Raw genomic sequence first — 18,181 nt, forward strand, 5'->3', positions numbered from 1 at the left:
CACCTCATAAACTGTAATGTTGGCTCTCCCGGGTACGGCAATACCCTACATGTGGCTGTTATCAGCTGCCTGGGCACACAGCAGGGCTCAGAGGGGAAAGATGAGGAGGGGTAAGCTGTGCGAAGTGGATCAGAGCGAGTAAAACTGGGGTAAATTAAAAATAAAGGGATGGATGATAAATTTTAAAACACTCTTTCATACAGAGCTCTGGTTTTTCGGGACACGCGTCACATTGATATATTGTGTCCTTCCTTGTCCCCCTCTTATAGCAGACTCTGCACCTCTTTTGACTTTTTCCCTTCTTGCCAGTTTGGGGAACTTCTCCTAAAAAGTGTTGCCCTGGTACGATGCGTGTGGCCTCGCTTCCAGAAGCACTGTAGGGCTTCAGGACTTGATCTGACAAGTCCACCCCTCCCATGTACCTATTGTAGTCCAGGATGCAGTCTAGTTTGGGGGTCCCTGTACTGGTACCTCGTACAGGTACATGGGTACTGGTGTGGCATCTCCCTGGTCTTGTACTTGACACACAATATGTTGCTGCTAGATTGTGCCCTGCTCTCACCCCTTCTGAGTGTTTGCCCAAGCAGAGTCTTAGGGAGGCCTCTCAGGTTTCTTCTAGCAGTGCCGCATGCCGCAGGACTTCTGGAAGCGAGGCAGTTGAATAGTGGGACGCTGGTATAAAAATTATCCAGGTAGAGGTGGTAACCCTGGTCCAGCAGTGGGTGCACCAAATCCCACAAAATTTTTGTATTAACTCCCAGTAAGGGGGGGGCATTCTGGGGGCTGAGTACTGGTGTCCTTCCCTTTATATATCCTAAATTTGTAGGTATACCCTGATGCACTCTCGCACAGCTTATACATCTTCACGCCATACCTTGCCCTCTTACCCGGCAGGTACTCGCGGAATTGAAGCCTCCCTTTCAAATGTACCAGGGATTCATCTATAGAAATACTCTTCTCGGGGGTGAATGCTGGGAAAACCGGGCACTGAAATGGTCTAATAGGGGTCTCCGTTTATACAAACGGTCAAAACTGGGGTCATCTCGGGTTGGGCACGGCTCATTATCAGTATAATATAAGAAGCGAAGTATTGCCTCGTTTTTATTTTATTTTTTAGTTTCCAGCTCAGTTCTGAAGTTGCTTTGAGGGGCCCATATATTAGAAACCCCTATCAAACACCCCATTTCAGAAACTAGACCCCTCAAAGTATTCACAACAGCATTTAGAAAGTTTATTAACCCTTTAGGTGTTTCACAGGAATTTAGAGCAAAGTAGAGGTGACATTTAATTAATTTAATTCAATTTATTAGGCACCATGTCCGGTTTGAAGAGGTCTTGTGGTGCTAAAACAGTGGAAACCCCCCAAAAGTGACCTTTTTGGAAACTAGAGACCTTGAGGAATCCATTGTAGTTTTCTTGGGGCGCATGCGACTTTTTGATCAGTTTTTATTCTAATTTTAGGTGGTGTGGTGATTTTACTATTGTTTTATATAAAAAATTTTTTACAGCGTTCACCGTGCGCTATAAATGACATATTCACTTTATTCTGCGGGGCGATACGATTACGGTGATACCTGATGTTTATAGTTTTATTTTATGTCTTATGGCGTTTGCACAATAAAATACATTTTGTAAAATATAATTTATTTTTTGTGTTACCTTATTCTAAGAGCCATAACTGTTTTATTTTTCCATCAGGAAAGTCGTGCGAGGACTTATTTTTTGCGTAACGAACTGTAGTTTCGATCAGTACAATTTTTAGGTACATGCGACTTTTTGATCTCTTTTTATTCCATTTTTTGGGAGATGAAGTGACCAAACAATTGTGATTGTGGTACGGTTTATTATTATTTTCTCTTACGGCGTTCACCGCGCGGGATAAATAATGACATAATTTTGTAGTTCAGGACGTTACGGACGCGGCGATACCAATTATGTATAGTTTATTTGTTTATTTATATATTTTTATTAATAATAAAGAACTGATAAGGGAAAAAGGGGGACTTTTACTTTTATTACTTTTAAATCTTTTATTTTCTTATTTTTACACAACTTTTTTTAACTTTTTCACACTTTTTTTACTTTGTCCCACTAGGGGACATGAGGGCAGGAGGCTCTGATCGCTATTCTAATACACTGCACTACATACGTAGTGCAGTGTATTAGAGCTGTCAGCTGTTCGCTGACAGCAAGCATAGTGGGTCCTGATTTTGTCGGGACCCACTAGGCTTCCGTCGATGGCGTAGCCAGAGTCCATTGTTAGGATTCTGGTTGCCATAGTAGCCATCACGGCCCGCTATCGTGTAGCAGGCCGGCGACGGCAGCTTAACCCCTAAGAAGCCGCGATCGCTATTGAACGCGGCTTCTAAGGGGTTAATCGGCGGGGACCACCGCGATCGGTCCCTGCACACTAAGCTGTGATAGCGTGCTGTCAGAAACAGCAGTTATCACAGCTCAAGCACGCGCCGGGATTAAATGGCGCCATGTTTACTCAGGTCAGTACTATTACTGACCTGAGCGCGAACGATGTACTTAGCGCGACGTAATAGTACTGACCTGAGCGCGAAGGGGTTAAAAGCCCTAGAAGCCCTGTATAACACTCTTAGGTCACCCATGAGTGTATCCAAGTACTTTTGAGCTGTCTTTAAGGCAAAGTTAGTGTCAAAGTTACGCCAACATGTATGGCTATAGGAAAACGGATGGGACACGGTGATAACTAACAGAAACCACTGCACTTGTGCATGTTGTATGCTTAATGCATTGTTAAAAAAGGTACAAAAATTAACCATTTTTGGCGGCAGATGCCTGCCAGGGTTCATACATATAAGGTGGTAAAAGAAGAAGCAATGGCTTTTGACAAGCCCTCAAAAAATTTACCCTTTATGGTGGCAGATGCCTGCCGGGGTTCATCCATACATGGATGTAAAAGCAACAAGCAATGGCTTTTCACAAGCCCTCCAAAAATTTACCCTTTTTATTGGCAGATGCCTGCCAGGGTTCATCCATACATGGATGTAAAAGCAACAAGCAATTGCTTTTGACAAGCCCTCAAAAAATTGACCCTTTATGGTGGCAGATGCCTGCCGGGGTTCATTCATACATGGATGTAAAAGCAACAAGCAATGGCTTTTGACAAGCCCTCCAAAAATGTACCCTTTTTATTGGCAGATGCCTGCCGGGGTTCATCCATACATGGATGTAAAAGCAACAAGCAATGGCTTTTGACAAGCCCTCCAAAAATGTACCCTTTTTATTGGCAGATGCCTGCCGGGGTTCATCCATACATGGATGTAATGTAAAAGCAACAAGCAATGGCTTTTGACAAGCCCTCCAAAAATTTACCCTTTTTATTGGCAGATGCCTGCCGGGGTTCATCCATACATGGATGTAAAAGCAACAAGCAATGGCTTTTGACAAGCCCTCAAAAAATTTACCCTTTATGGTGGCAGATGCCTGCCGGGGTTCATCCATACATGGATGTAAAAGCAACAAGCAATGGCTTTTCACAAGCCCTCCAAAAATGTACCCTTTTTATTGGCAGATGCCTGCCGGGGTTCATCCATACATGGATGTAATGTAAAAGCAACAAGCAATGGCTTTTCACAAGCCCTCCAAAAATTAACCCTTTTTATTGGCGGATGCCTGCCGGGGTTCATCCATACATGGATGTAAAAGCAACAAGCAATGGCTTTTCACAAGCCCTCCAGGCCTGCTTGTAGCAGACGGCAGTGGAGGTGTATTGGTGGTAGTAGAGGTAGGCAACGGACAGCAAGGGTGGTGGTAGTAGTAGTAGTAGCAGCACATTAAAAGAGACTGGACAGTCACAGGACAAAGCCCTGTGGTGGGGCAGGCCTGCTTGTAGCAGACGGCAGTGGAGGTGTATTGGTGGTAGTAGAGGTAGCCAACGGACAGCAAGGGTGGTGGTAGTAGTAATAGCAGCACATTAAAAGAGACTGGACAGTCACAGGACAAAGCCCTGTGGTGGGGCAGGCCTGCTTGTAGCAGACGGCAGTGGAGGTGTATTGGTGGTAGTAGAGGTAGCTAACGGACAGCAAGGGTGGTGGTAGTAGTAGTAGCAGCACATTAAAAGAGACTGGACAGTCACAGGACAAAGCCCTGTGGTGGGGCAGGCCTGCTTGTAGTAGACGGCAGTGGAGGTGTATTGGTGGTAGTAGTGGTAGCCAACGGACAGCAAGGGTGGTAGTAGTAGTAGTAGTAGTAGCAGCACATTAAAAGACACTGGATAGTCACAGGACAAAGCCCTGTGGTGGGGCAGGCCTGCTTGTAGCAGATGGCACTGGGGGTGGATTGGTGGTAGAAGTAGTAGCAGCACCAACAGCGGCACATTAAAAAAAGAGTGGACAGGACAGAATCCCGTAGTAGCAGGCGGTAGTAGCAGGCGGCAGCAGCAGCAGCAGCTATGTCAGATCTAATCAGTGGCATCAGGCACAGGGGTTTTAAAATCCTCACCGATCCACGCTTGATTCATTTTCAGAAACGTCAGATTTTCCAAGCTGTTGGCGGACAATCTTGTTCGCTTAGGGGTGACAAAGCCCCCTGCCGCGCTGAATACCCTATCTGACACTACACTGGAGGATGGACAAGACAGTACACCCATGGCAAACTGGGCCAGTTCTTGCCAATGATCCAATCTGCTGACCCAGAAGTCCATGGGGTCTGGGTTCCACATTTCTGACGGAGAAAGGGCACAGTCCAGGTACGAGTGAACCTGGTTGTTTAGGTGCTGCACCTGGTGATGGTGAACATCCCTTTGGTGACTACGATGTGTGTCAGGTCGGGGTATTGGATGTAAAAATGTTGTCATCATATTTTCCAAACTGAATTGGCTGCTGCTGCTGCCGCTGCTGCCGCCTATTGCAGAGGTAGCTCTGCCAGAGGCAGTGGAACCATGAGACAGTGGGGAGCGGAGAGTGGCCCCCCGGTCAGACATGCTTGCAGCAGGTGTTTGCCGTTTGAAAGCCGTGACAAGCTGGCTTCATACCTTCTCTCGATAATAAGCCAATTTTGCCTCCCTCTCGGAAGGCACAAAAAACTCCACCATTCTGGCTTTATACTGAGGGTCTAAAAGTGTGGCTATCCAGTACTCATCTCTTTGCTTCATGCTAATAATACGACAGTCAGCGCGCAAGTAACGAAGCATACAGCTCGCCATCCTGGCCAGCGTTTCAGAGGGCCCGGTTGGTTCAATCTCCGCCCCATACTGCCATGGTTGTCCATCATCAAGGTCGTCGTCAGACTTGTCATCACCATCACTGTCATGTTGTGCGGCTGCCTCGTCCCCTATCCCTTCCTGTGATTCCATCTCCAAATCCAGCTCCTCTTCAGGTCCTGTTTCCTCATCCTCATCCTCCTCCTCCTCCTCCTCAACATCCATAGCCAGATGTGATCCTTCCTCCATCCTTTGCTGAATCATCGCTGTGAGCATTTGCTCCATAATGAATATCAGCGGCATAACATCGTTCATTCCGCTAGCGTCACGGCTCACAAATCGTGTGGCCTCTTCAAAGGGTCTCAAAACGTGACATGCGTCTCTAACCAGCTGCCAGTGCCTGAGCTCGAAATTACACTGGCTCCAAACGCTGCCCGTCTGCTGCATCAGGAAATCATTCACGTCTTTCTGCTGTTCGTACAGACAGTCCAACATGTGCAGGGTGGAATTCCAGCGTGTTGGAACGTCGCAAATCAGGCTGTGTTCTGGGAGATTGTTTTGACGCTGCAAGTCCATCAGACAAGTCCATCAGACAAGACATGGCCAGCACACCCTTCAAACCAACATATGACTTTAAGAAGCGTGTTATGACCAGATTGATCACTTGTGCCATGCAAGGAGCGTGTGTCAGGTGACCTAGACGCAGTGCAGCCACAACGTTCTTCCCGTTATCAGAGACAACATTGCCCAGTGTGAGTTTCAGAGGAGACAGCCAGCGTGCGATATCCTCCTTGATACACAGCAGCAGCTCCTGCCCTGTGTGGCTTTTCTCGCCCAGGCTCAGCAGGTGTAAGACAGCGTTGTGGCGCTTCACCTTGCACCTATGAAAAGAGGAGGGAGGAGGAGTGGAAGATACGCTGTGTCCTGTCGGGGACAAGAAGACCTCCATTGAGGAGGGCAAGGAGGAGGAGGAGGAATAGGAGGAGGAGGATGGTAGGCGCCTGGTGTCCGGAGTTGAACCAGAAAGATACAAGCGTGGAGGTGGTAATGCCTGGCATTGCTGCGGTGGTGCATCGGACTGCAAAATATTGACCCAGTGGGCCGTGAAAGACATGTACTGTCCCTGCCCATAGTTGCTGCTCCACATGTCGACGGTGGCATGTACCCTGCTGCACACGGATAATTGCAAGGACTGGCACACCTTTTCCTCCACGTGCTTGTGCAAGGCAGGGATAGCTGTTTTGGAGAAGTAATGTCGGCTAGGTATTCACCACCTAGGCTGAGCGCACGCCATCAATTGCTTGAAGCCGTTGGAGTCGACCAGGTGGTACGGCAGCGACTGCACCACCAACAACTTAGCCAGGTGTGAATTAAGCCGCACGACAAGTGGATGACTGGGTATATATTGTTGCTTATTGGACAACGATTCCGTAATGGATAACTGACGGGACGTAGGAGGAGCACTAGATGACAGTGATGATGATGATGACAACGACATGGTGGATAAGGCCTGGCTACTACTTAGATGACAGGGACTCGGAGCAGCAGCAGCAGAGGGGTCTTCATTAGATGTACATGATGATGTGGGGCATGTCGATTGTCCCACCTGGCCTTGTGATGCCGCTCCATGTGTTTACGTAGAGCGGTAGTTCCTAAATTGCTGCCCTGCCCACGCCTTACTTTCTGCTTGCAGATACGGCACTGTGCCATGTTTTCGTCCTCCGGGAAGGTACAGAAAAATTGCCACACGGCAGAGTACCGTAAAGAGGTAGTACCACGTCCACCACCACCACCACCACCACCCGAGCTTGCCCCTTGTCTGGCAGGCTTTTTTCGGGAGCCTACACCAGTAGCATCAGTGTCGCCGTCACCGGCTCCTGAGCTGACCCTACCGCTGCAACGTTTTGCAGATTGACTTCTGCCCCTACCTCGGCTTGGCTGTTTATCACGTCCAGTGCCGCCACTACTACCCTCCTCCTCTGACGCCGTCATTACCTCGTCACCTGGTCCCCACATCCTGTCTAAAACAACATCATCATCATAGCCCTCCTCATCATCCCCGCCACTTTTGTCACTGTGTTGTGAATGTGATGTGACATCATGGCGGGCTCCATGCCCCCCCTCATTACTGCGTCTGCCACCACGGCTACCACCACCAACACCCCCACTACCACAGCTATGCATCTCGGACACCGCTTCCACCTCCACCACCGCCGCAACACACTCCGTTGGCTGACTCGCGGAAAATAAATCATCATCACTATGTCGTTCAGTATCTTCCTTCGCACCCGAGGAGATGTCTCTTAGGACTCTCAGGAAAGATGGCTTCCCATTAAGAAGGGGGAGTGAAGACATAGATGATGGAATAAAAATGCTAGAAATACCCATATTACTACTGTCACTGTGCCAAGGAACTGTAGAGGATCTGGAATCCAACGAAACCTGGCTTGAAGCCAGATCGTCAGAGTCTTCCTGCTTAGATGACCGCAAGCCAGCCAACCAGTCCACAATGGCCGTATTGTCTAAAGTAACCCGCCCACCGGAGGAGATGGACAAGTCTGGCTTGCTGATACTGCTACTACTACCAGCAGGCACATGGCTGCTGCTACTAGTGGAACTGGGCACATGTCTTGTGCCACAAATGCTGTTACTGGGTCTGCCACCAACAGATCCAACATTTGGACTGGAGGAGGACACGGCATGGGTATTTTTTCCTCTAGCCCGTCCTTTCACAACCTTTTTTTTACCAGACATTTCACTGCTGGAGTGCAGCAAGTTGAATCAAAACCCGGGGGATGAGTCCCTTCTAAAAGCGTATTCACACACTGGCTTGGCAAATGGCAATGAATGAGAATCTCTATCAGCCACGCCGCGGTGCACTCAGGGAATGCTGGGCATTGTAGTACTACTAAAAGGCTGCCTGTATTGCAAGTTAGATTGTTATTTGTTATGTTAACGGCCGGGGATGAGACCCTTATAAAAGCGTATTCACACACTGGCTTGGCAAATGGCAATGAATGAGAATTTCTATCAGCCACGCCGCGGTGCACTCAGGGAATGCTGGGCATTGTAGTACTACTAAAAGGCTGCCTGTATTGCAAGTTAGATTATTTGTTATGTTAACGGCCGGGGATGAGCCCCTTCTAAAAGCATATTCACACACTGGCTTGGCAAATGGCAATGAATGAGAATTTCTATCAGCCACGCCGCGGTGCACTCAGGGAATGCGTGGCGTTGTAGTACTACTACAAAGGCTGCCTGTATTGCAAGTTGGATGCAACGGGGATGAGCCCCTTATAAAAGCGTATTCACACACTGGCTGAGTAGTGAGTAGTGGATGAGCCCCTTCGATTGCTGGATTCCTGGCTTTTAGATTCCTAAAGCTTTCCCTTACTGCACAGAGATTCTATCCCTACAGCTCCTGTCTCTAAAATGGCTGCTGAGCTCCGTGCATAGACTTTTATTGCAGGCTTGAGCCTGCCCCTATGCTGCCTCCCGATTGGCTGGGAGAGCCGTTTGCAAGGCATTATGGGGTAGCCTGATGTCAGGTGATATTGTGAAATCCTCCATTTTACATCTAACATGTGGCAGGCGCCAAAATGTTGCCGGGTTCGGTCAAAACGGGTTCGGCCGAACCCGGTGAAGTTCGGATTCACTGCGAACTGAACTTTTCCCGATGTTCGGACCGAAACCGGGTTCGGTTGTCCCGATTCGCTCATCTCCAGTTAGAACCCTTTAGCTCAATATCGCTATTAAATTTTGATATCCAATTTCTGACAAAAATATTGGCCAAAGCTATGAAAAAAGATTGAAAGACTTGATTCTTCCGGATCAACGCGGACTTATTCCTGGGCAGTCGACTCAAGACAATGTTGGATTTTTTTAAATGTAATCTGCAAGTTTCAGGGAACGATTATATCGCTAGATGCGTCAAAAGCATTTGACTGCGTAGAAAGGGATTTTATGTGGGAAATACTGGATGTATTACACAGGGAGATGTACTGCCAACTAGAGACCATTCTTTGGGTGGCATAAAAGATGCGATCAACCGATGAATGAGTGTTTGCTTTTTCATCGTTCCATGGCTGTCCTTTAAACACAGGGCAATGATCGGGAGCAAGCGTTCGCATGAACGGAGGAAGCAGTGAAAGAAAGACACAGACATGCTGCCCATAGAGGTCTATAGAGAGGGGAGGGGAGAGCAGGAGGAGGGAGCAGGGAGAGAAAGGCGCACACACAGACACGCTACCCATAGAAGTTTCTAGAGAGGGAAGGGGGAGCAGAAGGAGAGAGCAGGGAGAGAAACACACAGATGTTGCCCAGAGACGTCTAAGGAGAGGTATTAAATAATAATTTTAGATCCTTCGATCATGGGTTAAAAAATTAGATTATAGACCATACATAATGAAACCACTTGTGTCAGATGTCAATTCTTCACAGGGCTAGTAAAATGTTATATGGTAATAGAGCTTTTTGAGAAACACCGTTGTGTGACATGTAGGAAAGATCAAAAGATCAGTGATCATCTCAAGTCCTTGTCCGATCTCTCATACCATATTAGTACATTGGGATTAAAAATGGTTTCAAAGAATCTCTATGGACCTCAATGCTATAAAAACCTAGGCCCAAAACACGTGGACACATAAGCCATGACACACCCTGGGGCCGATGAACACACATGGGGGAGGGGTCAAGTACCTTCTATATGACACTTTGAGGACACAGAGATAAAGAAAGACAACTGCATAGGCAAGACTATTTACCTTTCTCCTGTAATTGCAAACCATTCTATATTTTACTGTATATTTTCCTATATATCTCTTCCTGTATTTCTTAATGTATATTTATTACAATATTACTGCATTTAAATAAACCTAAAAACATTGCATAAGTATCGTATTCCTCCTATTTTATACTGATTAAAAATATTGAAGAAACCACAATCAATATTGAACATTGGAGACATTTAATAAGATGGGATGGGGGGTGCAGGGGGAGAGAGAGACACAGACACACTGCCCATAGAAGTCTATGGAGAGGGAAGAAGGGAGCAGAGAGGAGACCCAGGTTGCTGGTAAGATTTCTATGTCACCCCAGTGCTGAATACTCAGCTACACTGCTCATTATTGCTGTATAATGTCCTCCATGCTGCTGTTGCTTATGTACAGGCTCTAATTCTGGGTTTTTTCTGAGCTAGTTGGTGGAGCCTAGCTGCTATCATGTCTTATATACACAGCACACATGAGAAGAGGGGAATCCGGCTCTCCTATGTCTATCAAAAACATGATAGCAGCTAGGCTGCACCAACTAGCTCAGAAAAAACTCAGAATAAGAGCCTGCAGAGGGGAAAACTGAAAAGGGAAACTAGTTTATTTACTTAAAAAAGCGGAGTTAATGTAATTTGAAGTTATAGCAAAACTATAAGATATCTAGTGTGGGGTGGTGAAAATCTGCACTCAGGGAAGAGCACAGTCTGAGGCGAGTTGCGGCCCAGTACACATTTTTCTGTCTATAATTAAAGCCTTGAAGCTGCAGTACTAAAGTTAATTGTATTATCAGTAAGTTTGTAGATTAGTAGTATATACGAGGTATAATAAAATATCCCTCAATTTAAGTGGCTTCTTCCACACCAGGAATGTGCTTTTTACACTACAGAAGCCCAGATGGTTCAAAAATTCCATGGTTGACCCTTTTTCCGCACTGAGTTTCTACCGATTGTGTGTGTGTGTCAGGTTCCTATAAGGTGTCAAGATGTCACTGTCTATTTCTCCATGGAGGAGTGGGACTATATAGAAGGACACAAAGATCAGTATGATGACCTCATCGTGGAGAATCACCAGCCACTCACATCACCAGGTAAGCGGAGGCCTTCCCTGTTCTTAACTGCAAAGTTTTGTTCACAAAGTGCAATTTGTTTTGTTAGGCTGTTTTCACATGTCTCTTTTTTGTTGCGTTTCTTTGCTGTAATTTTGTAATATGAATTTTTATGCTTGTTTTGGAAAAATTGCAATAAAATCAATATAAAAAAACAAAAAAACCCATCAAGAATGTATAAAAATCTATGGTATAACCACAATCAAAATAGCACATGTGAATATAACCTAAAGCATAAAAGACTTAGGGAGCATTTATTAAGACTGGCATTTCATACGCCATTCTTAAAAGTAAGAAAATTTAGAGTAAACTGTGACACACTTATTAAGCCTTCTAATAAATGTTTTGCATGTTTCGGCCGGGATCATGCGCCATGCTCCATACATTCTCCCCATCATCGGACATAAAATCAAAAAACGACATGCTCACATCTCCACTTCTCTTCTTTTCTCCGGCTCCTACATCACTCCAGTGCCGCTCGTAGATGGTCCTGACGCTGAGCAGTGTCAGGGATTTATATGCGAAGCATGACTTCAACGTCATCAGTGCTGCATTGGTTACAACTTCCCGGTGCTGCCTGGAGTCATTACGCTGTAACAGCAGCGCTGGAGTGATGAGTTAGCCGTAGGGGAGAAGAGGAACGGTAAGGTGAGTATAATTAACAAAAATTTTATGCTTAATGTGGGAGCAAGTCGTTCGTCCAATCGGGGAGGGGGTAAGGTAAGGGTGTAGATTTCCTCTTTAATTTATGCCAGAAATGGCGTAAATTTTAATAAATCTGTCGGGCCCCCTTTCCCCGAGGCCTGGTGCGTTTCCACATTGGTTTAGATGTGGCATCCACACCGATAATCCACACCAAAATGACCATTAAACGGCACAGTGTGATTGTCATGTCCGTGGCTGCGGGCTGTCAGCTCCAATCTCCCCCTGACAGCCGCAGCCACGAGTCGGCAAGCACTGGCCCCAGCCTCCTCCTCAGGAGACACCAGCGCTCACTTCCACTCACCTCAGCCGGATCCCGTAGGGTGTGCGCGCACGCTTGTGCCCGCTCTTAAAGGGGCAGCACGCGCACCGGACTTTGATGAACATAAGGCCTTGAGTACCCTGGACTTTAAGGGGGGTCTAGCCCCTTGCTTTGATGCCTGAGCGTTGTTGTTTCCCTAGTTTGTCTATGCAATGGTCTCCTAGTGTGTTCCTGTTCCCTGCATTCCATACTTTCCTGGTCGAGTACTGTTCTGAACCAAAGTCGTGCCGTGCTGTATACCACGCCTGATCTGCTTCACCTCACCTAACGTCTACCTGTTGCCTAGTCCCAGATGAGCCTGCCTTGCTACTGTCCTAGCTGCCACAGGTACCTATACAAACTATAGACATTGACCTGCGCCCTGTTGGCCAGCAGCCATACTGCCAAGGCGGTAGGGCCCAGTGGGTCCACAGACCCTTCGTGGGAGTACGCTCAGGCTATAGACCCCGGTTGTCGTTTCAAGACCATGACGACGTATCAAGAGATGCGGGCGGATATGCTAGACCTCCGGTCTCGACAGGACCAACTCTTTCAGGCATTGAACATTCTTGCACGTCAGCAGCACAAGCTTCCATTCCTCCTACTACACCTCCTGCCAGTGTTGATCCTCAGACTACACCTTTTGGCAGTGTTGACCCGCTTGTTTCTTTTCCACTTCCTGACAGCTATGATGGAGACGCAAGTACCTGTGGTGGATTTCTGAATCTGTGCCAGACCCACTTCAGCCTGTATTCTAGGACATTTTCGTCTAATGGCACAAGGGTCGCTTTCATCATCTCTATCCTCACTGGCAAGGCTCTTGCATGGGCAAACCCTATCTGGGAGAGACAAGGACCCGTGACTTCCAAGCCTTCCTCTGGACTTTTCGTATGGTGTTTGAGGAGCCTCGTCGGGTCCACAGACCCTTCGTGACAGTGATCTAGGCAGAGTAGTTTCGGGGATCACCAATTAGCTGATGTTTGGATTTGTCGGATTGATTTTCTTTGTACGAATGCTATGAGGAACCATACATTTTGGGACTTTGATTGCGCCTTTTTTAACATTTTGTCTTTGATAAATGAGGCTAAAAGTACATTTACAGCATGAACTTGTCCACTTTTTCACCTGTTTTCTTTGTCGAATTGATATGACATGTTGCCAATTTTGGCGCAATTTTAGATGTGACTTTTTACCTTTGCATCTTCTGCTAATCTCGTAATCAATACGGAGGACAACCTAAATACCCCTTAAGAATAATGCAAAATAAATTAAATTTGTCATATATTGGGGGAGGACAAAAAACAATTGATGCCCATGATTATTAGTAACATTAGTTATGACTCATAATATATATTAGAACAGATTCAAAACCATGATATTATAGATAAAATTACAAATTATTTATTAATACATAACACAACAACAATGAATATAAATACTCATATATTAAAATCAAGGATGACTACCACAGTGTGGAAAAAATGGAGGCCAGACACCTGTATGTGATGGGCTAATGTAATGGCATATGCATAAGGTAGACAGTACAAAAGTACATGAATGAGAAAGCAAGCAAGTCACTGAAATCTGAAAGACCATCAAAAAGTATGTTTGTGTAACAAGCTATACACGGTCCCAGGTCATGTTTGTGAGGTTGTAACTATTGGTGCCCCTTGGCACCTACCTCACATAGGTCACAAATGAAAACAAACATATGCAGCTTGATAGTAATAGCTTACCCATAATGTATAGCACTATTTGTCTGGCGTCACACCCGACGCGCGTTTCGGCGACAAAAGCCTTCGTTCCGGGATCTTCTGCTAATCTCGTGTTTTAACTGAATAATAAATGTAGGCCATTGTCTTCAGTCACTAGGTGTGTGTCTTCTACAGATGAATCCAGTAAGGAGGAAACACCAGAGAGATGTCCCAGTCCTCTATGCTCCAAGAATGATCCAGAGGAGAATCGGAATGTCCCACAGGATCATCAGGTAGATGGAATTACCAAATGCTGTATATGATAGAGTTCGATCTCAGGTCACGAATTTCAACATTATTCTATTTTATATTGTTTTAAAATATTTAGGGAGGTGATAAACTGAAATTAGGAGTTTATTATCTATCTGGTATAAGTATATACTGCTGGCATCAAATATTTTGTTGTCATGATTGTTGGCGGAGACAAATTTTTGGTTTCTTTTTGAACTTTTCCAACTTTCTTCTTAATTTTACATCATTTGTTCCATACATGGTGAATTAGGTTACAAAAATGACTGATCTAAAAGCTGAAGACATAAGAGAAGTAGAAGAAGCAACGTCTATGGGTGTAACCAAACTGTGTAAGGAGGAGGAAATTCCCACAGAGATCCGCACCGGTGAGTTATAACTATTAAATGCTTAAAAAAAAGTTCAAAAAAACCTTAACAAATTTGCTTTGTTGCCTTTAAAGGGAATGTGTTGCCAGAAAAACATGTTTTTTTTTAAAAAATTAAACATTTAGTGTGTGGGTGATTAAACATTGTTCAAATTTTTTTTATTTTTTTCACGAGTCAGGAAATATTATAAATTAATTCTAAATTTATAATACTACCCATTTTTGGTCACTAGATGGAGCTATTCCCAAAATTGCAGCAGTGCAACATAGGGTTAAAAGCCCTCGCTCTAGTGAGCTCTCAGCATCCCCCCCTCCTTTATCCTGGCTAGTGGCGGGATAAACGAGGGGTTTGAACGGTGTAACCTCCTACACTGTGTGTCGCCATTTTTTGAGCTAACACACAGTGTAGTAGCAGAACCGATAAAAACAAGGGGACATATACATTATCCTTGTCGTGGATTGCGAGCTTGCGTCCTTTTGGCCAAAATGATTACCAATACCCCAGGTATTTTTCATTATTATGTATATTCGCTTCTCTTGGACACAGCCGGGTCTTTGATGCTGGGAGAGCATGGTGTGTTGTTGTTTGGCATAGCAAGCAGGGTAGCCCGCTCTATGAATTATCAAGGCGTCACAAATAGGCTTCTACCTGGCTATACACGTTGTGCCTCATGACGTACACACTATCCCTCCATGTTCCACTCACTTGCACCCCATTATTCTTTTATTTCTATTGAGGCACTTCACTCATTACTGCCCCCTATATTTCACTATAGTATTACACTTGCACACACACTATTCATTTATTATTTCTTACTACAGATCCCATGCACCACACACCACTCCCCTCAAGACTAGTGGGAGTGGCTATTATTATTTAAAGCACCTGCTCACCCTTTCATCAGCGTTTCTGACCTGGCTGTGTCCATTTGTAAGTATGGCCTTTTTCGGTGTTTTTACACAGTGTAGTAGGTTTACATACAGTAGTAAACACACACAAACACGAACATACATTGAAATCTCTTACCTGCTCCTGCCGCCGCGGCTCCCTCCGGCCCGTCCGCTCCGTTTGCTGCCGCTGGTCCAAGTGCACAAATCCGGAAGCCGCGACCGGAAGTAGTAATATTACTGTCCGGCCGCGACTTCCGGTCCACAGGAAAATGGCGCCGGACGGCGCCAATTTCGAATTGGACTGTGTGGGAGCGGCGCTTGCGCAGTTCCCACACAGACGCCGTACACGGAAGTCAATGGGACGGGAGCCGTTCGCAGTCCCTATGGGACTGTGGCTGCCGTATTCCATGTCTGTATGTGTCGTTAATCGACACAGACAGAAATGGAAAAAAAATGGCAGCCACCATAGGGAAGAAAAAGTGTAAAAATAAGAAAAAGTAAAACACAAACACACAAATGAATATAAACGTTTTTAATAAAGCACTAACATCTTTAACATATAAAAAAATAATTTGTGATGACACTGTTCCTTTAAGCTCTACTGTTGATGATGTTAGTTCCTCCTTTAACCCTTTACCACCTTTTGGCCTTTGAGACAGAGCCCGATTTTTCAAATGTGACGTATTACATTATGTGGTAAAAAATTTAGAATGCTTTTAGTTATCCAAGCGATTCCTAGATATTATTTTTGTTCAATCCTTTCTTTTTTCTATTGTACTTTGTTAGTGGAGAATTTTAGTTGATACTTTCTGTCTTTATTTGTGAAAAACACCAAAATGTATAGATTCTTATACGACACAAAATAGTTACTAATTACATTTACCATATGTCTTCTTTATGTTGGCATCCATTTTTTTAAATCCTTTCCTTTTTTTGGGGCATCAGAAGGGTTATAAGATTAGCAGCAACTTTTCACATTTTCATGATAATTTCCCAACCTGAATTTTTTAGACAGAAAAAGGCCATACTTGCAAATGGACACAGCCAGGTCAGAAAATGCTGATGAAGGAGTGAGCAGGTGCTTTAAATAATAATAGCCACTCCCACTGGTCTTGAGGGGAGTGGTGTGTGGTGCATGGGATGTGTAGTAAGAAATAATAAATGAATAGTGTGTGTGTGCAAGTGTAATACTATGAGTGAAATATAGGGGGCAGTAATGAGTAAAGTGCCTCAATAGAAATAAAATGGATAATGGGGTGCAAGTGTGTGAAAGGGATAGTGTGTACGTAATTTTTTAGAGACCAATTCAGTTCTCAGAAAATAAGATAAAATTTGGAAGGTTTTGCAGATGTTCTGGCCCTACCTGTGCTCAGATTTTTAGCACGGGCAGTGCAGCTATTACCCTCCTCCTCTAACGACATCATCACCTCCTCTTTACCTGATTCCCATATCCTGTCCAATACCACATCATCATGTAGTCCTCCTTATCAACCCCGCCATTTCTCCCAGTCTTTTCTGATGACTCCTTGCCCCACCTCACCATATTCACCTCCATAACTACCACTGCCACCACGGCTATCACCAACCCCACTATCACAGCTATGCGTCTCGGCCACCGCTTGCACCACATCTGCAACAAACTTCAAATGCTAACTGTCCTCAAATAACTCCTCATCATCACTGTGTTGTTGAGTATCTTCCTTATCTGTAGCATCCGGGGTGCTGGCTCTTAGGATAAAATGTGTAACCCCACTAAGAGGGGGTAGTGAAGACAGAGATGATGGAAGGGAAAGGCTTCTATTAGTGTGCCAAGTAACTGTAGAAGAGTTTTAGAGCCCTCTCATGAATGCACATGAAAGAAGGTTCCCCAGACTTGCTTCGTCCCATGGCTCTCTTAAGACAAACCCATGAATGAAGAAGGCCAGCGTAGTTGTAAAGAAAATGTATATATTGTGGTAAAAAAGGTTACTTTGTTCACAACTGTCCCGTAGAGTTGGGAAACACAAGCTTTTAGGGTTGGTAGATGGGACGACCCTAGGTGGATATAGCCTCTCTCCAAAGTTGACTATGCCCGTGAAGTTGTTCTGTGGTAACACTTTTGCCACCGTTCAAGGACCTAGTGACTAGTCTTTGCCGGCCGGGTGTAAGTCTGAAGAAACCCATGGCAGTGGATTCCATAAGTGGCCAGTGCCTTCCTGACCCCATTCTTTATCACACAGCTTCTGACTCTGCAGGTGGGGGTACTTCACTCGGAGCAGATATCCTTCTATGTGTTGCCGGTCTCCATTAACGCCTTGTTTCTGGGCTTATCCTGTCTACGGCAACACGCCTTGTGCTTGATTAGAACTCCGGCCAAGTTCTTCAGTGGGGGTCAAGCTGCCATACCAAGTGCCTGACACCGGTCGAACCTGCCTCTTCCACAGAACCTGTCTGGTCTGCCTCCTCGCTACTTGGCCTATGCAGACATCTTCAGCAAAAAGGAGGCAGAGACGTTGCTGCCACATTGACCCTATGACTGTTCTGTTGATATGCTGCCAAGGTCAGCTCCTCCTTGGGGTCGAGTCTATCCATTGTCCCTGCCAGAGACTCAAGCAATGTCAGAGTACATCAGAGAAAACCTGGAAAGGGGATTTATTAGGAAGTGTTCTCAGCTGGTCGGAGCCGGGTTCTTCTTCGTCCAGAAGAAGGATGGATATCTACGTCCATGCATAGATAATACTGGACTCAACAAGATCACAGTAAAAACCAAATAGCCGCTATCGTTGATTGCTGAACTCTTTGACAGGATCTGTGGAGCCAAGATCTTCACCAAACTGAATCTGCGCAGACGATACAACATGATCCACATCTGGGAAGGCGACAAGTGGAGATGG

General features: G+C 45.4%; 1 protein-coding gene across 1 annotated transcript in view; it reads left to right on the forward strand.

Moving 5' to 3' along the window:
• Window positions 1–18,181, forward strand: part of LOC142663004 (uncharacterized) — a 76,873-nt gene that overhangs the window by 50,830 nt on the left and 7,862 nt on the right. The window contains 3 exon segments of the mRNA XM_075841298.1: window positions 10,903–11,026; window positions 13,913–14,034; window positions 14,304–14,418. Coding sequence (XP_075697413.1) covers window positions 10,903–11,026; window positions 13,913–14,034; window positions 14,304–14,418 — 361 coding nt within the window.

This window comes from Rhinoderma darwinii, chromosome 11, assembly GCF_050947455.1.
Source record: "Rhinoderma darwinii isolate aRhiDar2 chromosome 11, aRhiDar2.hap1, whole genome shotgun sequence".
In the NCBI taxonomy this organism is placed as follows: domain Eukaryota; kingdom Metazoa; phylum Chordata; class Amphibia; order Anura; family Rhinodermatidae; genus Rhinoderma; species Rhinoderma darwinii.